At 36.7% G+C, this 21,422-nt stretch overlaps 1 protein-coding gene across 6 annotated transcripts in view; it reads left to right on the plus strand.

Annotated features, from left to right (window-relative positions):
* Positions 1–21,422, plus strand: part of THOC2 (THO complex subunit 2) — a 135,624-nt gene that overhangs the window by 79,087 nt on the left and 35,115 nt on the right. For all 6 annotated transcript variants that reach the window (XM_019657928.1, XM_019657930.1, XM_019657929.1 and 3 more), the window contains exons 13-18: positions 7,367–7,408; positions 7,854–7,984; positions 8,083–8,184; positions 19,355–19,439; positions 20,064–20,157; positions 20,560–20,640. In XM_019657928.1, the coding sequence (XP_019513473.1) occupies positions 7,367–7,408; positions 7,854–7,984; positions 8,083–8,184; positions 19,355–19,439; positions 20,064–20,157; positions 20,560–20,640 (535 nt within the window). The remainder of the gene's footprint in view (positions 1–7,366; positions 7,409–7,853; positions 7,985–8,082; positions 8,185–19,354; positions 19,440–20,063; positions 20,158–20,559; positions 20,641–21,422) is intronic.

A 21,422-nucleotide genomic window follows, 5' to 3' on the forward strand; every position in this document is an offset into this window, starting at 1 on the left:
CATTTTTCTTTCAGTTTGGTTCAGTTTCTGAGTTCCCTTAGAGATAACTCACTCCATTGTGTGAGTCTCGTCTCGCTTTTATAATGTGTTTTCAAGGGACATGGCCCCTAAATGCAAGCCAACCAGTTAATCTCATGTTCACATGAATTCATGTTTACAGCTCATGTTCACTTAACAGTGATTCCCTCTAATACTAGAGGTGAAAAAGCAGACTTGTATTCAACTTAAATGAAAGATAATTTGTCTTTATACTTTATAGGTCAATTAAAGGACTTTTTAGGGCAATAGTGAGTACACGGAAGCCTGACAATTAAGTTCGCGAACTCATTGTAGAAAAAGTGCTATATACCTCATTGCTGAATATCACTGTAGTCACCTTCGAAGTACTCTCCTTGGGAAGCTATGCACCAACGCCAGCACTTAGTCCACTCTTCAAAGCAATTTTGGAACTCTTTTTCTGGAATGGCCATCAGAGCTGTCATCCTATTATTCTTGATGTCCTGAATGTCATCAAAATGTCTTCCTTTCAATATTTCCTTTATCTTCGGGGAAAGAAAGAAGTCATTGAGGGCTAGATCTGGTGAGTAGGGACGGTGTTCCAATACGGTTCTTTGTTTACTGGCTAAAAACTCCTTTACAGACAGTGCCATGTGAGCTGGTACATTGTCATGATGCAAGAGCCATGAATTGTTGGTGAAAAGTTCAGGTCGTCTAACTTTTTCATGAAGCCTTTTCAGCACTTCCAAATAGCAAACTTGGTTAACTGTTTGTTCATTTGATACAAATTCATAATGAATAGTCCCTCTGGTATCAAAACAGGTTAGCAACATTGTTTTGACTCTTGATTTGGACTGATGAAACTTTTTTGGTCATGGAAAATCGGCTGCCTTCCATCGTGCACTTTGACACTTTGTTTCAGGGTAATATTGGTACACCCATGTTTCATTACCAGTGATAACATGGCCCAGAGCACTGTCTTGCCTCTCCAAAAGGTCTTGGCAAACTTCACTCTCCTTTCCTTTTGTTCATTGGTGCGCTCTTTCGGGAGTATTTTTTCACATACCTTTCTCATGCCAAGATTTCAGTTAAGATTTTCCTAACTGTTTCTCTATTGGTGTTTACTTGGTCTGCTATGCTTCTCACAGTCAGCTGACAATTTTGATGCTCAATTCGATGAATATTTGCAGTGTTTTCGTCAGTTCTGCTTGTTACCGGCTGCTCTGACCTCTCTTCATCAGTGACGTGTTCTCTCCCTTCAGAAAAACATTTAATCCATTTGTACACTGATGTTTTCTTCATGGAATTATTCCCATGAACTTGGACTAACATGTCCCTGATTTCACTTCCACTCTTGCCAAGTTTAACAAGAAATTTAATGTTTGTTTGTTGCTCTAATTCAAGTTCAGACATTCTCTCAACGACACAGAAAAACATGCAACAACAATAATGAATGCCACTCAGCAAGACACCACCACACTTCAACACGAATATAGCTATGAGACACTGATATACTAAGGTTATGAAGCCTTACTGAGCTGTTTGTACACTACTGTCAATGTACGCTCACAGTGGCAAGTTCGTGAACTTAATTGTCAGACCTCATGTAGTTTTCTGTCATACATTGAATTTACAACCTAACTTGTTCTCAAAGAGTCTTCATTTAAGGTTCTTCCCCCAAACAAAATACTTAAAGTATTAGAAATTGATAGGTTAACTGGTTTTTATCAGGATGAGCCACTAGCCTCTTGCTAGTTATGTGACCTTAATCTGGTCACTTTTCTAAGCCAGAGACAGATGGTAATAGTATTTGCCTTATCTAGTTCCTGAGGTTGCAATTAGAGTCAAATGAGATATGTATAATTAGTTAGGTATTCAACTTTAGAGATTAAAAAAATAGTTGTCATGAATTCTTCAGATCATAGTAATTTATCACATTACTTTTGTAAGTGATCATTATACAAGTTCTGACAATTACTTTTGGTAACTTGCCACTGTGTGCTTACATCCTGCCACCTGTTGGCAGCTCAGTGTCAGCTCAGCTCAGGCACAGCTCACTGGCCCACGTGGGAATTGAGCCAGCGACCCTGTTGCTCAGAGCTCACACTCTTAACCATCTAACTGAGCCACTTGGCCATGCGTAGATACCACTTTAAAGTTGAAGGTTCATTTGCCTTGAGCAGATGTGACTTTGGCTTCTTTATGTTGTAGTGATAATCAGATTTTATTTTCCCTCTCATTGTTGAAAGTTGTGTTATAAATTAGAAACAAATCAAAAAAATTATCAAATAAGGGAAAGTTTTATTGCTTGAGTTATGTAAGTGAACTAGTTAAGCATAGTTATAGATGTGTTTGTCTCTGTTTAGGTGGAAACAAATTTTATAAGAATTTTTAAAGATTTTATTGGGGAATTAGGGGAAGGAACAGCGTTGGGAAATTGGGGAAGGGGAACAGACAAGTTGCTGTATTTTGTTCTTTAGTCTAATTGTGGAGGACGTTGCTTCACTGGCCCATGTTGGTATTGTGATCATTGTGCTCTTCCTGGCTGAGGCAGATCGGTCGCTGGCCCTTGGACGGCTGCTCATGGCAGCTCACGGCAGGTCACGCTGGCTGCCAGCCGCTCATGCTGGCTGCTGGCCCCTCACAGTAGCTTACGGTAGCCCACTGCAGCCCCGCTGCAGCCTGTGCCTTTGCCGGCGACTCACGGCAGCCCAGCTCCAGGTCGAGCTGTTGTTCACCATCTGTAGGGAGCAGAGTCACTGGCCCATGTGGGATCCAAACCAGCAGCCTTGCTGCTCAAAGCTCGCGCTCCCAAGCCAACTCTTAACCAACAAGCCACTCGGCCGGCCCTGGAAGAATGTTTTTAAGATAACCAAAACCTTGCAGTATGATTCTTATTGTCCAAATAGAGACAAATATTACTATCTTTGGCACCATTTGTTAAGTTCCCCTATGTACTTTTCCTATTAGTAGTCTTATACAAAGCACATGAGGAGTTCTAGAGAGTTGGAGACCAAATTTAATTCGCAACACCCTTGCTATTGAATGAGCCTGAGCAGGGAAGAACTGTTATGATGTTTATATTTGCACTGACATTGTCACCTATAATAATTGGTTTGAACTAAGGTTACCTTAGCTATTACTGAATATCTTCATGTGACAATTGTAATCAAGGTGTAGAATCACAGTTAAGGTAATAAATTACAAGTAGGATCTTAATTTTTCTTATTAGCTATACTTTTAACCTAAGAGAGGTATATAAACATACAAGGATAGGCAGCTGTTATGTCTATTAATTGGCAAATGTAGATACTGTGTACAAACAGTATAATTCTTCAAAAGTACATTTTATACATGAAAGTGGAATTTTTAGTGTGATTCAAATGCACACTGTGAACAATTGATTCAACCCCTGTGCCTCCTTGCAAAGACTTTTCTGACATTGAACCTGAATGTTCTGTTTCAGAAAAACAATTTGAAGTGTGTAAAAGAGAAGTAACATAAAAATATTTGTGAAAACACACACCTCTTAGAGGTTTTGCCATTTCTCTGGGCAGGGCATAGCAGATGCTGTCAGAACCTACTGTATTTCTTATGCCAAGTCCTTACCATTTCATTGTGTGGCAGCCTGATTTTAAACTGCTGGCACTTGTATCTCTTTGAGGGCTTTTCTGGCCCAGGGAGCCTGCATGGATAGTGCAGGAGTTGGTAACCTGGATGCTGGGGAACTAAATTGCCTCATCCCCTCTCCCCAACTCTCAACCAGTGAAATGATGGGAGTTGCCCTTAGATGAGGTAACCCCGAGATTTCTACACAGACCCTCAGAGTCTCCAGTGAGATTAAGCTTCAGTTACCCACAAGAATAATTTCCTATTGGTGGTTCCTAGGATTACTTCCCAAATAAACTGTGCCTGAACTTGAATAGGGTCTGCTTCTGGGGGAAATCTAAACAGAAACACAGGGCATATTATTTTAAACAAATTCTATATGAAAACCTTAATTTGCCCTAATGATAGATTTACAGGGCAGTTTTTTGTTTTATAAGAGACTTCCATTATGAACTCTCTTTTTATATTTCTATTATTAAAATAATTCAGTTACATAAATCACCTATTCATATTCATGAAGTGCATTGAAAATACCCATTTTTATACACATCTTGTTAGAACCATGCTTGTGTAAAAACAAAGCATATTTTCATGTCATAATCAGTGTTTTAACCTACTTTTGGGTGGTGTATTTTATGAAACTGAGCATAACTATTTAGCAATTTGTTTCATTTTCCCTATTTTAATATTTAAACCACTCCCACAAAAAAAGAAAATATTCCCATATCATAAAATAAAACTATTATAAACTATTATAAAATATATTTATATATTTAAATCACTCCTACAAGTCATTTACTCCAATTTGAATGCTACTCATGTGGTAAGTAGGGAGACCATGTACTTTATTATCTAAACCAGGACTCTCGAGGTTGAAAGGTTGTGCTGCTATTTATACTGGGATAAAAAGTGAGAGCCAGCACGTGTGGTCATCCTGTATAGGTGATCATATGCTATTAGCTCTTTGGCATCTTAGGATGGATTTGTATTGAAATGTGGTGGAAGATAGTACTTTTTTCATTTAGTATCTCTTCTTCTGTTTTCGTTAATGGTGCAGTATCAATATTACTGGTTATTTCCAGGTGTTTTATAAAGTCTTACGAGTTTCTGATTGAAAAATAAAAAGGTTTTGAACCCAAGCATTGACAAGCTATTTAGTTATCTCTTCTCCAGGCTTGGTAAACTCATGTTTCTGTAACTTGTAACCTATAGGTTATATTTTCCTATTTGTAAGTTATTTTGATGGGTCTTATTTGGATCCTTGCTAGCAAGAAGGTTTTTCTCATAGAGTAGTTTTAAGACATAAATGTGAAGTTCGTAGCCAAGTACATGGCACATAGTGACTACTCAGTAAATGGTAGTTAATAAGAACAAGAAAAATAAGGATGGTGGTGAACACACAATGTGATATGTAGATGATATATTACAGAATTGTACACCTGAAACCTATGTAACTTTACTAACCACTGTCACCCTAATAAACTTTAAAAAAAAAGAAAAAGAAGGAAGGTGAAAATAATTTCTAAGTTCTATAATTGACTTAGATGTAGCTTCAGGTTCCAATCTAGTAACAAATCTTAGTATGTTTTATTTTATTTCTTTTTGGAGATAATGTATAGTCTAAAGTAGCATTTGAAATGTTCATGGGTTAGAAGTACTAAACAAAGAACATTAGTAATAAAAAAGTGATTTATCTATCATAGTTACAGCTACAACTTTTCTCAGCCTTTATTTTTCATTCTCCAAGTGCCCCCTCCTAATGGACATACATTCTTTTTTGTGCCCAGTACTGTTATGCTGCCCCGTCAGCTGCTCCGTCATTATAGGACAAGATTGGAACCTGCTTGGGGCCATTTATAGCTGATGGTCTGTCTAGGCATAATTGTGAGTGCTGAATTTTATTCAAACTTAAAATTTTGGTTCCTAACAGTACATTAGCAAGTGTAGCTTTGATCTTCCAAGAGATCCTCAAAGATAGGAACTCCTCCATCCTGTTCGTCTTTGAATTCCCAGTGCCTGGCACATACTAAATGAATGACTGAAGGCATATCTTTTGTTTTTCTCCATTCTTTCTTCCTCCCATTCCTTCCTGGTCTGGCCAGTCAAAACTTCTAGTATTATATTATGGGAATGGAGAGTTTTATATTTACTCTGAATTAAAAAGCAAATTAAACTCAAAAAGAAAGCATCAAGGGGGTAGAATGTGCCTTTATCTTCTTACCAAACAAAAGAAAATTACTTTTACTTGTATATACCTCTTGATTTACTTTTTGTTCATCTTTGTTATAATTAACTTTTGATAGGAAGTTTTCTTTCTGTCCTTCTAGATGGTTCCGTTTTACTCTCCATATTTCTTTATCTTTTTCATTTTTTTTTTGCTTATGAAATCTGGATAACTAACATAGACATCAGAACCTCATAATTATCTAGTAGGACAGCTACATAATTAAGAAAATGTTTTATTTCTATGGAGAAAATTATTTGTAGCTTTATTAAGTTTGCTTGAATCATAGCATACCAGGAAAGGAGTAGCTTAACTGCCTTTATCCCCAACATAATGTATTATAAACCTAGTTCTTCTAATTATGATATACCCTTATTTCTGCCTCCCAGTGTATACCCAATATGTTAACAGAATTTACTTCCCCACTGCCCCACAAACAGAAAGCAAAATCAACTAGGTAGTTTGTTTTCTGCCAGGAAACTCCTTCATAACCTGATTACTTATTTGCTGGCCAGGATATATGTTGACTTAATAATTGTTTCTGTGAAAGGAACCGTAGCTTTTTATCCTGCCTATTAAAACAGATATGATTGTGTGTATGTTTTCTCATCAAAGTAACATGGCAGTCCCTGAGTTAGTCTTAGGTGAAAAATTTGCACAGACATTATACTTCCCTTTAGTTACACCCATTAAATTGCTTAAGCATGAAAACATATGCATAAAATACCCTTATCTGCCAAGAAAATAAGAAGCTCGTTAGCTGCATATTAGCTTTTCCCCTTCCCTAACTTGGTGTGCTAAATCCTACCCAGGACTCCCAAGTTGGCCTCGAGTATCAATGCTTCAGTTGTCCTTTACACAATCCCCTAACCCTCTACCTGCCTATATACACACACAATTATTAATCACTGCTTCATATTGAGTGAATGGACAGCATTGTCAAACATGGCACTTTAGCTGCCCATCTGCAAATCATTGATATAATACTGCCTCACATTTTTTCAGCGTCCAAGTTAGGCAGTGTTTTTGGCAGCAGTGTTATTAATATTTTGGGCTTATTTCTCAGTGAGGGCTTAAATAATGAATGGTGAATTAAAGCATAGCTTTAAATTTCTTTGGGTTTAATTTTTTTTTTTCATTGTTGCTTTAGTGTTAGATTTTACCAATTCTGTAGGGGGAAAATGAGAATGCATGGATAGAAAAATGCAAATGCATTCTAACCAAGTTGTGCTGGATACAATTTTGTAATAAGTACTTTGATTCATTTTAGGATGCTTTGGTTTGTGATAATGAGTTTGAAAAAAGAATTGACCTATAAAATTGGCATTTAAAACTCATGAATGTTGTAAATGATTTGGAGATTAGAAATATAGATGAAATTTTAAAATGTTAGTTGGTAATACTGGCTACAAGTGAGTAAATAGGAAATAATTCACGACCATGTGCAAGTTAATTTTTTTCAAATTAGAAACTAAATTGAAAGCATAATCTTAACCTCTTTGCATTTTATTTATAGTTTTTTTTTTCTAATTTTAGTTTCAGTCTGATGGGAGCAAACAAGAAGATAAAGAGAAAACGGTAAGAGACTAGAAAAAATCCAGTTTGTCTAATGTTTGTCTAGGTACAGCATACTGCAAGTTTTACTGTGGACAAGCTTTAATCACCTGTTTAAATAATTATTTTATACTTTGCATGCTGATTATAGCTTTTGGCATTATTTTACAAGTTACCTTTTGAGATTTACAACCTCCTATTTTTGATGATTACCACGTTGAAGAAGGAAGAGAGATAATAAAAGTCCCTTATTCTCTTGCTACCCTTTTCCTTCCCTCACATCATTTGCTTTCTTAGATTGGAGAAACACAATAACAATTGTGAAAAGGACTGTGATAATGCGGGGAATTAGATATGGTGTGTTATGAATCAAGGAATGCCAATTTTTCCAAGGCTGATAATAAATTTAATTGGGGGAGGGATTAATATGTACCTCTTACTGAAATAATTTTTCCTCCCTTCTTCTTAGGAAGTTATCCTTAGCTGTTTGCTTAGCATTACTGACCAAGTACTACTTCCATCTCTTTCTTTGATGGACTGCAATGCTTGTATGTCTGAGGAACTATGGGGAATGTTTAAAACATTTCCATATCAGCATAGGTAACTATATAATATTTTTGTATTTTGAACTACTATTCTAGTGCATTAACCTCTAAGTGTATAACTTATTCTAATTCTTCATCTCATCACTTTTTAAGATACCGTCTGTATGGCCAGTGGAAGAATGAAACTTATAACAGTCACCCACTTTTAGTAAAAGTTAAAGCTCAAACAATAGACAGAGCCAAATATATCATGAAGTAAGTTTGAATTTATTTTTCTTCATATTAACCTAAGTATACCTGGATCTAATTTACTTTCTTTCAGTCAGTTTATGTCTGAGCCTCAGTTGTGGGGAAGCTTAAGGGTATTTGCAAATGATATGGCTGATTATATACTGCAGATAGAATGACTAGTAATTTTTGTGATTTCCAGCTCATTTTGACCACCAAATTAGTTTTTGTGATTGTCATGTTTGCATAGCTATGAAATCTAATAAAAATCCTCTTTAATGCATCATATAGTATGAGGTTTTTTTGTTTTTGTTTTTGTTTTGTTTTGTTTTAAAGGACAACATACTGTTGGCCTTTGCTCAATTTGCAGAATACATTTAATGGCTTGTATAAGATAGTCAAATTTCTAGGATTTCCTGTGCTGCAAGTTATTATAATAAAGATTTTTTTTTCTTTTTAGAAGATCTAGTGGAATTATGGAGAACTATCTTCACAGGGAGTCAACTTTAGAAAAACTTCAGTTGTTTTTCATTTATGTGCTTTATTTCCATGTCATTAAAAACACAAGAGTGATTTTTTTTTACTTCCTGATAAACTGTTTGAAGTTTAATTATGGAAATTATATATTTCAGATTAGTATTGGTTTAGATACTAAATCCACTGCTGTATTGCAAGTGTTTTCAGCAAGGCTATTGCTATTATTATCAGTTTCTTTAGCATTTGTGCAGTGGTATGGTTATTCTAATTAAACGTAGTGCTTTCTCTAGTTTAACTAGATCTCACAGTTTGTGACATTACTGTCTTTGCCTAATTGTACTGTCCCTGAGCACAGTCTACTGGGGAAACAGGTGTGTGCACAATCACAGTCTGGTTTAATAGATGCTGTTATATGGTATTTATGAATTTCTGTGGGAGGATGGAGAAGAGAATGAATTATTTCACCCTGTCAAAATTGGGGAAGGCATGGAGGGAGATTATATTAAAACTGGTTCTTCTGAAAGAGTTTTGGTCTTAAGAATGCCCCAGATAGAGCGTCTAACTTAACAACAACAGCATATATTTATGGAGCCATTACTATGTGTGCTAGGCACTGAACTAAGTTCTTTATATGGATTATTTAATAATATATTACATATTTTTAAATCTCTTGAATCTGTCTCTTCTACTCTCTACTGCCATTAACTTAGTTATTTTATCTGGAGTATTATAGTGCCTTATGTTGTTCTCTTTCTTTAAATCCTTTGGTGACTAACAATTGCCTACAGTTATATGCCAAACTTTATGATATGATGATGTAAGACACCCTCCATGACCTGTCCCTCCCTATTTCCAACCTCATTTTGTTCCAATTCTACCTCCAGCTGTGCTATAAGCCCACTTACGTTTCTCTGAATGTGCTGTGGTCTTCTTTTCCTTTGCATATATTTTCTTTGTTTCTTCTGTTCGTACAAGTTTCCCCTTACCTCTTTTCTCTGTCTGGTGACCTTATGCTTGGAGAGTGGGCTCCAGCGTCACCTCTGTGAAGCTTTCCGTAGCACATACTACCATGTATAATCAATTGTTCTTTGTGCCACCACTGTCCCATATGCATATATTGCTATTATACCACTTTGATGCATTGTTATGATTATTTTTCTTTTAAAATTATCTAACTTTTGAATAGTTTATATATTCACATGACTTAAATTTCAGTAAATGTAAAAAAGGTTGACAGTTAAAAGACTCTCACCTCATTCCTCTGTTCACTCAGTCTTCCTTAAGGGAAAAAAGAAGTAGCCACAATTTAATTTTTTATTTATCCTTCCAGATACTTTTATGTATATACAAGTGAATACCAATATAGTATCCCCCACCTTTTACACCTTTGATAGCATATAGTAAGTACTATTCTGTAATTTGTTCTATTTGTTTAAGGGTATATACATTTAAAAAATGATTTTAAATCTGTCTCTCCAGCTCGATTGAGTGTGAGAGCAGGGGCTGTTATTCATCCTTTTTTCCTAAAGCTTAGCACTTTGCCTGTCATAGAAGATATTAATATGAATGAATGGATGAATAAATTAATAAGATATTGACCACATAATATGTGCAGAATTTTTAATGTACTTGTAATTTTGTTATATCTTAAGCTACAACTCTTTCACAAGGCTTGAACAATATGACTTTGATATTGATTAAACATTTTATGTTGAGAATGGAATGTATTAATTTATTACTCGCAAAATTTAACAACTTTTGATTACTGCTTAAAACATGAATTTGCTATAGAGCATCCAATAATTCATTCAACAATATAAATGCTTGTTGATTGTGTTCCATATGTTAGACACCATGGTAGCTTGAAGGGAAGACATAATCAAGAAAGTATTCCTTTTGTTTGTTTTTCCCTTTGGGGTGGTGGCAGAAGGGAACAGGATAAGAAGTATAGAGAAGAAGGGTTAGCTTTGTCAAGTAGGAGGGCCACGTGAAACAGTAGGGTTAGAGATAAGGACAGGTGGTGGTAAGTTTAAAGCTGAAACAGCATAGCAGAAATTTGAAAGTGATGGGTGTCTCTTCTGTGGGGAGAAAAAAAGAAAAGAAAGAAATGGGGCCAGGGAGAATGGTAAAAGGAAGCAATAATTTTGATTGATGGGTATTATTTATTTGTTTATTTATTTGTTAAAGTTTATTGGGGTGACAATTGTTAGTTAAGTGACATAAGTTTATGGTGTACAATTCTGTAATACATCATCTATATATCACGTTGTGTGTTCCCACCCAGAGTCAGTTCTCCTTCCATCACCATATACATTATTTGTTCCCTTTTAACCTCATCTACCATCCCCCTCCCCCCCACCCGCTGGTAACCATTAAACTAATGTCTGTGTCTATGAGTTTTTGTTTCTCCATTTGTTTGTCTTGTTCCTTTGTTGTTTTCAGTTTTCTATACTACGTATCAGTGAAATCAGATGGCTCTCGACTTTTTCTGACTTATTTTACTTAGCATAATAATCTCAAGATCCATCCATGTTGTTGCAAATGGCACTATTTCATCTTTTCTTCTGGCAGAATAGTATTTCATTGTGTATATATACCACAACTTCTTTATCCAGTCATCTATCAAAGGACACATTGGTAGTTTCCATGTCTTGCCCACCATAAATAAAGATGCGATGAACATAGGGGCACATATATCTTTACAGATAAATGTTTTCAGATTTTTTTGCTAGATACCCAAGAGAGGGATTAGAGGGTTACATGATAATTCCATTTTTAATCTTTTGAGGAATCTCCACACTGCCTTCCATAGCGGCTGCACCAATCTGCATTCCCACCAACACTGTATGAGGGTTCCTTTTTCTCCACAGCCTCTCCAACACTTGTTATTATTTCTCTTGTTGGTGATAGCCATTCTAATTGGTGTGAGGCAATAATCTCATTGTGGTTTTTATTTGCATTTCTCTGATGATTAGTGATGTTGAGCATTTTTTCATATGTCTATTGGCCATTTGTATGTCCTCTTTGGAGAAATGTCTATTCAGGCCCTTGGCCCATTTTTTAATTAGATTGTTTGTTTTTGTGTTGTTGATTTGTATGAGTTCCCTATATATTTTGGATATTAGTCCCTTATTGGAGGTGTTGTTTGCAAAAATCTTCTCCCATTTGGTTGGTTGCCTCTTTATTTTGCTGATGGTTTCTTTGGCTATGCAGAAGTTTTTAAATTTGATATAGTCCCGTTCATTTATTTTAGCTTTTATTTCCGTTGACTTTGAAGTCAAATTCATAAAATCCTCTTTGAACCCAAGGTCCATAAGTTTAGTACCTATGTTTTCTTCTATGCAGTTTATTGTTTCAGGTCTTATGTTTAGCTCTGATCCGTTTTAAGTTGATTTTGGTACATGGTGACAGATAGCACCCTAGTTTCATTCTTTTGTACATGGCTTTCCAATTCTCCCAGCACCATTTATTGAAGAGGCTGCCTTTTCTGAATTGTATGAATTTGGCTTCTTTGTCAAAAATTATCTTTCCATATTTACGTGGGTTTATTTATGGGTTCTCGTTTCTATCCCATGGGTATGTATGTCTTTTTCTGCCAATACCATACTGTTTTGACTATTGTTGCCCGGTACTACAAGCTGAAGTCAGGGAGTGTGATACCTCCAGCATTGTTCTTTTTTCTTAGGATTGCTTTGACTATTCGGGGTCTTTTGTGGTTACATACAAATCCGATGATTTTTTGTTCTATTTCTTTAAAAAATGCCATTGAGGTTTTGATGGAGATTGCATTAAATCTGTATATTGCTTTGGGTAATATGGCCATTTTAACTATGTTGATTCTTCCTATCCATGAATACAGCATGTCTTTCCATTTCTTTGTGTCTTCTTCAATTTCTTTTAAAAATGCCTTATAGTTTTCAGTGTATAGGTCTTTCACCTCCTTGGTTAAGTTTATTCCTAGGTTTTATTATTTTTTTTGTTGCAATTGCAAGAGGAATTGTTTTTGTTAATTTTTTTTTCCTGAGGTTTCACTGTTAGTATATAGGAATGCAATGGACTTTTGTATGTTGATTTTGTAGCTTGCAACTTTACTGTATTCGTTTACTGTTTCTAATAGCTTTTTGTTGGAGTCTTTAGGGTTTTCTATATATAGCATCATGTCATCTGCAAAAAGTGACAATTTAACTTCTTCATTCCCTATTTGGTTGCCGTTTATTTCTTTCCCTTGCCTGATTGCTCTGGTTAGAATTTCCAATACTGTGTTGAAAAGCAGGGGTGATAGAGAACAGCCCTGTTGTGTTCCTGAACGTAGAGCAAAGAGCTTCAGTTTTTTACTGTTAGTTATGGTGTTAGCTGCGGGTTTGTCATATATGGCCTGTATTATGTTAAGGTGTTTTCCTTCTATACCCATTTTAAGTGTTTTAATCATAAATGGATGTTGTATCTTGTCAAGTGCTTTTTCTGCATCTATTGATAGAATCATATGATTTTTGTTCTGTGTTTTGTTTATGTAGTGTATCACATTGATCGATTTGAGTGTGTTGAACCATCCTTGTGTTTCTGGGATGAACCACACTTGGTTGTGATGTATAATTTTTTTAATGCATTGTTGCATTCAATTGGCTAGAATTTTGTTGAGGTTTTTATGCATCTGTATTCATCAGAGATATTGGTGTGTCATTTTCTCTTTTTGTGTTATCCATACCAGGTTTTGGTATCAGAGTAATGTTGGCCTCATAGAATGAGTTTGGGAGTATTGTCTCTTCTCCAATGTTTTGGAAGATTTTGAGAAGGACAGGTATTAGATCCTCTTTGAATGTTTGGTAGAATTCACTAGTGAAGCCATCTGCTCCTAGACTTTTGCTTTTGGGAAGGTTTTGGATGACTGACTCGATTTCCTTACTGTTGATCAGTCTATTTAGATTTTCCAATTCTGTGATTCAGTCTAGGAAAGGTATATGTTTCTAAGAACATGTCCATTTCTTCTTGGTTATTGAATTTGGTGGATTATATTTCTTGATTATATTCTTGAATAATCCTTTGTATTTCTGTGGCATCTGTGGTAACTTCCCGTCTTACAGTTCTGACTGTTTCTGTCTTTTCTGTTTTTTTCTTAGTGTAGCAAAGGGTTTGTCAATTTTATTACTCTTTTGAAAGAACCAGCTCTTTGTTGCATTAATTTTTTCTGTTGTCTTTTTGTTCTCTATTTCATTTAGTTTTGCTCTGGTTTTTATTATTGTCTTCCTTTTGCCGACTTTGAGTTTCATTTATTCTCCTTTTTCTAGTTCTTTAAGGTGTAACATGAGTTTATTTATCTGAGGTTTTTCTTGTTTTTTTGGGTAGGCCTGTAATGATATAAATTTCCATCTTAAAACTGCTTTCACTGCATCCCAGAAATTTTGGTATGATATATTTTCTTTCTCATTTGTTTCTGTGTATTTTTTGATCTCTCCTCTTATTTCTTCTTTGACCCAGTCGTTCTTTAAAAGCATGTTGTTTAATCTCCACATATTTGTCTTGTTTCCTGTGTTCTCTTTGCAGTTGATATCCAAAATCAAAGCCTTGTGATCATAGAATATGCTTGATATGATTTCAGTTTTCTTAAATTTGCTGAGGCTAGTTTGATGTCCCAGTATATGGTCTATGCTTGAGAATGTTTCATGGACACTAGAAAAGAATGTATAGTCTGATGTTCTAGGATGAAGTACTCTATAAATATCAATTATGTCCTTTTCATCTAATGTCTCATTTGGGGCTGGTATTTCTTTCTTTTCTGTTTGGATGATTTCTCCATAGCTGTCAATGATGTATCTAGGTCCCCTACTATAATAGTGTTTTGGTCAATTTCTCCCTTTAGTTCTGTTAGTAGTTGCTTTGTATATTTTGGTGCTCCCTGATAGCGGGTATAAATATTGATGACTGTTATGTCTTCTTGTTGTATGGTCTCCTTTATCATTATGAAATGTGCATCTTTGTCTGTTGTTACCTTTTTTATCCTGTAGTCCATTTCATCTGATATCAGCTACACATGCTTTCCTCTGATACCATTTGCTTGGAGTGTGAATTTTTACCCTTTCACTTTGAGTGTATGTTTATCTTTGTAGCTGAGTTGTGTCTCTTGGAGTCAGCATATGGTTGGGTTTAGTTTTTTGATCCAATCTGCTACTCGGTGCCTTTTTATTTTTGAGTTCAGTACATTTACATTTAGGGTGATTATTGATGTATGAGGATTTCCTATCATTTTATTTTTGGTTTTCTGGTAGGACTGTATCTCCTTTGTTTCTTTGCCTTTTTGTTGCTGTGTATTATTTCAGTGTGGTAGTATTGTATGATTTTTTTCCTCTGTTCTTTTTATATGTTGTATATTTCAGTTCATATTTTTTGAGAGGTTACCATTAAATTTATGTAAAAGAAAGTTTCACATTCAGAGTACTCCATTTTTTTCAGTATGCTTCCGTTCTCCATTCCCTTGTGCTGGTTCAGACCTCAACTCTCTTACCTTTTATTTTTTTGTTGTCACAAATGATCCCTATTTATGCTGTGAGTTGAAATTTGTGCTGCACTAGCAAGTTGTCTTTTTCCTCTTTTTAGTGTTTTTTTTCTTCTATACCCTGTATGTTTTGTTTAAGTGTATAGTGTCTCATTTTTTGAAGCAGTAGCCATTTCCTGCTTCTGTCTGTCTGTTCGTAATACTACTCATGGTTTTGTAGTCTTTTGCTCTTTTTTTCAGGTCGAATAGCCTCCTTCATTATTTATTGTAGTACGGGGCATTTGTTAGAAAATTCCCTCAGATTCTGTATGTTTGGAAAAGCTTTTATTCCTCCTTCATACCTAAAGGATATCTTTGCTGGATATATTATTCTTGGCTCAAAATTTCTCTATTTCAATAGTTTGAATATTTGATTTCACTCCCTCCTGGCTTGTAGATTTTCTGCTGAAAAATCTGCTGATAATCTAATGGGTCTTCCTTTGTAGGGTACCGTCTTCTTTTCCTTGGCTGCCTTGAGGATTCTTTCTTTGTCGTTAATTTTTGACAGTTTCAATACAATGTGCCTTGGAGTTGGCCTGTTGGGATTGAGGTAATTAGGAGTTGTATTTGCTTCTTGGATTCGAGGATCCAATTCTCACCCCAAGTTTGGGCATTTCTCATGAACTATTTGTTTGAATATTCTCTCTCTGTTCCTTTTTCTCTTCCTTCTCCTTCAGGTTTGTGCATTATTCTTATATTGCTGTTTCTTATGGAATCAGAAAGTTATTGTAGAGTTATTTCATTTCTTTTGTCTCTCAAGTCTCTCTCTTCTTCCACCTGTATCATTTGCAGATTTCTGTCTTCAATATCACTGATTCTTTCCTCCATCTGGTCAGTTCCATTGCCTAAGCTGGCTATTTCCTTCTTCATTTCTTTTATTGAGTTCTTTATCTCCAGAAATTCTACTTGGTTATTAATTTTTTAAGATTGTATTGGGGAATTGGGGGAGGGGAACAGCGTGGGGAATTGGGGGAAGGAGAACAGACAAGTTGCTGTCGTTTTGTTCCTCAGTCTAGTTGTGGAGGACATTGTTGCTTCACTGGCCCTTGTTGGTATTGTGATCATTGTGCTCTTCCCGACTGAGGCAGATCGGCCACCGGTCTCTGGACGGCCACCCACAGCGGCTCTTGGCAGCTCACGCTGGCTGCCAGCCACACACAGCAGCTCACGGCAGCCCACTGCAGCAGGGGCTGCAGCCCACACCATCGTTGGCGACTCACAGCAGCCCAGCTCCAGGTCGAGCTGTTGCACACCATCTTAGCTGTAGAGGGCAGTGTCACTGGCCCCCATGTGGGATCCGAACCGGGGACCTGCTGGTGTCCCAAGCCAGCTCCTAACCAACACGCCACTTGGCTGGACCTTGGTTATTTTTTTTTATTAGATTTTATTGTGGAATTGGGGGAGGGGAACAGAGTTGGGGAATTGGGGAAGGGGAACAGCTAAGCTGTTGTCCTTCTATCTTAGTTGTGGAGGGCACAGCAAGCTCAGCTCCAAGACCAGTTGTGCCACTCAGCTGAAGGTGCTGTGCTCAATTAGTTGTGGGTAGGCGTAGCCACCATCCCATGCTGGAGTTGAACCAGCAGCCTCATTGTTAAGAGTACACGCTCTATGCACTGAGCCATATCCGGGTGGCATCTCAGCTCAAGGTGCCAAGTTCAATCTTAGTTGCGGCTGGGCATAGCCACCATTCCATGCGGGAGTCGAACCGACAGCCTTCTTGTTAAGAGCGTTTGCTCTATCCCCTGAGCCACCCGGGCAGCAGCTCAGCTCAAGGTGCCGAGTTCAGTCTTTGGTTGTGAATGGGCCTAGCCCACCATCTTGAACAGGTAACCTTGTTGTTAGGAGCAGGTGCTCTCACCAGCTGAGCCATCCTGCCACCTGATGGCAGCTCAGCAGCAGCTCAGCTTGGATGCAGCTCACTGGCCCATGTGGAAATCGAACCAGCGACCCTGTTGCTCAGAGCTCACACTCTTGAGGAAGCTCTTAACCAACTGAGCCACTCGGCCAGGCCCTCTATTTGGTTATTTTTTTAAAATGTTCGTGTCTTTGGTAAAATGTTCATTTTGCTCTTTGATTGTGTTTCTGAATTCATTGAACTGCCTGTGTGTTCTTGCAACTCATTGAGTTTTTTCAGAACTGTGATCTTGAATTCTCTGTCATTTAAGTCACATGTTTCCATGTCTTTAATTTCATTTTCTGGATGTTTTTCATTTTCTTTCTGAGCTGCCTTGTTACCTTGTTTGTTCATGGCAACTAATTAATTATTATTTCTCTTCCTAGGCATCTACAGGAGTGGGTTCTGCAATAGGTTGATAGGAAGATGTCTTTATTTTGCTTTCCAGTAGTTGTTGGTGGAATGTTTTATTTTCTGTCTGACTGCAGCCTTCTATTCTCTCTCACGCTGAAGTGTTACATGTTCTCTGCACTGTTCCAGCTTCTCACCCAATGGGGTGATTCCCTGGAAGGTGGGCATCTCTGTGAGCATGTCGCCTGGGTTCCAACGCATCACCTCTGTGGGCAGATGTGGAGAGCTTCTGAAGTTCCAAAGTTATTCTTGCACCAGATTCAGGGCCTGTGTGTTTCAGCAGCTCTTTTTATCCCGGCAGGGATCCTCCCAGATAGGTGGTAGCAGGGGTGGGGTAGGTTGTGAGAGGTGGCTCTTGGCAATGGCAGCAACCCCCAGCACAGCCAGTTCTGCACCCAAGGCTCTCTCCCCTTCACCAGAACTAGTTAGTTGGGCTGGGAGTCTATGGCTGCGGGCCTCAGTTCTCAGAACTGCAAATATTCTGTTCTTTTGATCTGATACTACTAATGTTCAGCTTTTAACACTGGGCAGGTGGGGGTTGTGTGAGGTCTGAGAGGTGGGGAGGGGGCAGCTGGCCTCCGTGCCTATGCCTTGTCCTCTGCTTAGCAGTGAGGGCTTAAACCACCGTTTTCACCATTCGTCCCTCAGTCTTTGTTCCTAGGTCTCTGCCGTGAGGGTGGGGTTCAGCCATGTTATATGCTGATTCCTCATTTGGGAATGTGGGCCATAAGGGAAGCACTAGCTGTCTGAATTCTTCTCTCTCCCCCTACTGTGGTAGCTCCAGAATGCAGGGAGCTTGGATCTCCGAGCTCTGGTCTGTGCCTGTCCTGCCTCCTATGCGGCTGGCATCTCCAATCTTCCCCTTTCTCTCTTCCCTGCTTGCCCAGCGTGCCCACTTGTAGATGATTTCAGTTGCAAGTCTCTTAGTCTTGTCTATCTGCTGAGCAGGGATTTCTTTGTGGAATTATAGCTGTTCAATTTGTTGTAAATTCTAGGGGAGATTTCAAGGGGCTCACCTTATGCCGCCATTTCTATGATGTCCATCAGGTTTTTTTTAATACACACACACACACACACACACACACACACACACACATACGCTTCTTAAGATAATTATATCAACTATGTCACTTCCAGAATGATCACATGCCTTGAGCTATCAACTGAATTCATCATTTGCTTCATTATATTTTCATTCTATAAAGCTTCCTGTCACTTGCAAGCTTTACCAGTTTCAAATTTCTAGATTTATTATATATTCTCATCAGAAGGGTTTATGATGCTATATAATACTTGTTTTGTACTGTAGACATTTTATAGATATAAATTTCCAGAATGTTAGTAAAAGCGTACTGAGCAGAGGAAGAATTAAAGAGGAAGGAAAGGCATAGAATTGAGTTTTCAAAAATTGTTTACTTTGTATATGAAAACCAGAGAAATTTCTGTATCAAGAAGTACAACAGCATTAGCTAGTACTCTGTTAGCGTCACCAAGACAGATGGCATGAGGCATTTCATTGCATTACACTAAATTGGATAGCTTAATCCCTAAACTGATAAATGAGCCCTTTTAAATCTAAAATATTTATGATTCTCAGAAGAGTTTTATGGACTTGTAGAGTAAATTAAGAGTTCTAATGCTTATTAGACTATTACTATAAAATGAAAATGTGTATATTAAAAATGTTAAGCGTTAATACAGAATATTAATACCCTCTGGGAAAATTCCTAATCAAAATAACCTGAGTCTTGCAGTAAAGTCTGTGATGAATGTGAGTGTTTTACATGGATCCATTTTGGATATCTGGTTAGGAATCATTTTGATGTAACAACATTACGAGGGAAATTACTTACGATGATCCCTGTCACCTTTTTTTCTCATTACAGGCGTCTAACCAAGGAAAATGTGAAGCCTTCTGGAAGACAAATTGGGAAATTAAGCCACAGCAATCCAACCATTTTGTTTGATTATGTATGTTTTGTGGTTAATATTATCTTAAGGGATCCTTTTCCTTTTTGCTGTCTCTAAATCAGCACAAGTGGATATGGAATGATGTAATTTTTAAAATGTTTGGTAGTTTTAGGGGGAAAATACCTTTAGCAAATGAAACATTGTATGGTTATTCTCAAAACAAAACTTAGGATACAATATATTTGACACACTGACCTACTTTTCTAGTAATATGTAACAATGCTGTTATAAACAGTGTAACATCTTGTTTACCACATTTTGATTTTATAGAAACATTAAAGAGATTCATTATTTCATTTTTGTTGTTAGAAACATTTGAATAACATTTCATTGTGATTCAGATTTAACACTTTCGTATTTAGAAAGAGATTTTTAAAACACATTTGACAGGAGACTAGCCTCTATAATTCCACAATTAAGTTTAGATGCCCTGGAATTATTTCCTTATTGAAAAATGTAGCCTGAGAAAATATTTTCTAAGGAAATAATAGGATAGTAGGTTTTATATAAATACAAAATGGAAGGAAACTTTTGAAAAATAAAATGTATAGCCATTATTTAGTTAGCACAGTAGAAGTTCTCTTGATTAGTTAACACCTTCTATTCTTTGTTGCTGCCTTCCAGATCTTGTCACAAATACAGAAGTATGATAACTTAATAACTCCTGTAGTAGATTCACTGAAATACCTCACTTCCTTGAATTATGATGTCTTGGCCTGTATCCTTTCAAGTGAAGTATTACACATATTCCCCATTTCATAGATCTTAATGGTGAACATTTTATTTTCATTCTGAGTTCCTTTAATAACCACCTGAGGTTGATTCAGTTGGCTAATCTGAAGGTTGGCCAGTCAGGAGTGTATGTGTGTGTCTGTGTTGTGTATCGGGAGAGACAATGCTACATGTGCTAAACATCTTGATGCACGTGGAATCTGTTTTGTTTGTTGAAAGATGGAAAAGAGGCTAAAGAAGAAAAGTTGCTATTACAGTGAGTGTATTTTTCAATAATTGTAATAACTTGAAGCTAATTTTATTTTTTTCCAAGATTGGCATTTTTATGGTTTTAAGGGTTTTTGTTAGACATGTAGTCGTTTAAAATTTTTTTCTTAATGTATGAAAGATTGTATCATTGAAGCTTTAGCTAATCCAGAAAAGGAGAGAATGAAACATGATGACACAACCATCTCAAGTTGGCTTCAGAGTAAGTATTTTTATTTTTCCAAGGATGAAATTTCTATCTGTTCTAACTGCCATGCAATGTATTCTATTGCCTATGCTAATAAACTGTTGGCAAGAGCTCTTGAGAATATCTGGTCACTCAGTTTTTTTCTATAGAGTGTCAGCAGGTTCTTATAGTACTTATTCCTTTTCCAACTCAAGAGGCCAATGTTGGCTATGATAGAATTTTGGCAAGCATTACTAAAGAGATGAAAATTCCCTTCTGTTATTTTAGAGGAATTGATCTTAAGGCAACTATTCTCCCATCTTTCATTTCCATCCTGACATTCCAGTCATCTTAAAAGAACAAAAATTTGTTAGTTTAATAAAAAACTTGAGCCTTTTAAAACACTTCTTATACCTTTGATTTCTGGTAGCGAGTTCCCTTTTCTTTCACCCTATCATGTCTAATAGCTGAATCTTGCAGTAACTCCCTATGCCCTTTAAAGTTTGATATCTGTAATAAGTCATACAAGTAAGTTCTTTGGGAATCAGGTTCTTTTTGTTGTTGTTGTTATTGTTTTAAGCCACTTAGCTTTTTTTTTAATTAAGTTTGTTGGGGTGACATTGGTTAGTAAAATTATATAGGTTTCAAGTGTATACTTTTATAATACACCTTACTGTACTAGCCTCATCTTTTTACTCTCCCCAGTATTCTAGGGTTCATTAATACCGAACTTCTTGGTCTTTCCATGGCCTGTTTGCACATGTTATTCCCTCTACTTGGAATACCCTCCCATGGCTACTCATCTTCTCCATCACATC

Source organism: Hipposideros armiger, unplaced genomic scaffold (assembly GCF_001890085.2).
Source record: "Hipposideros armiger isolate ML-2016 unplaced genomic scaffold, ASM189008v1 scaffold_281, whole genome shotgun sequence".
Taxonomy (NCBI): domain Eukaryota; kingdom Metazoa; phylum Chordata; class Mammalia; order Chiroptera; family Hipposideridae; genus Hipposideros; species Hipposideros armiger.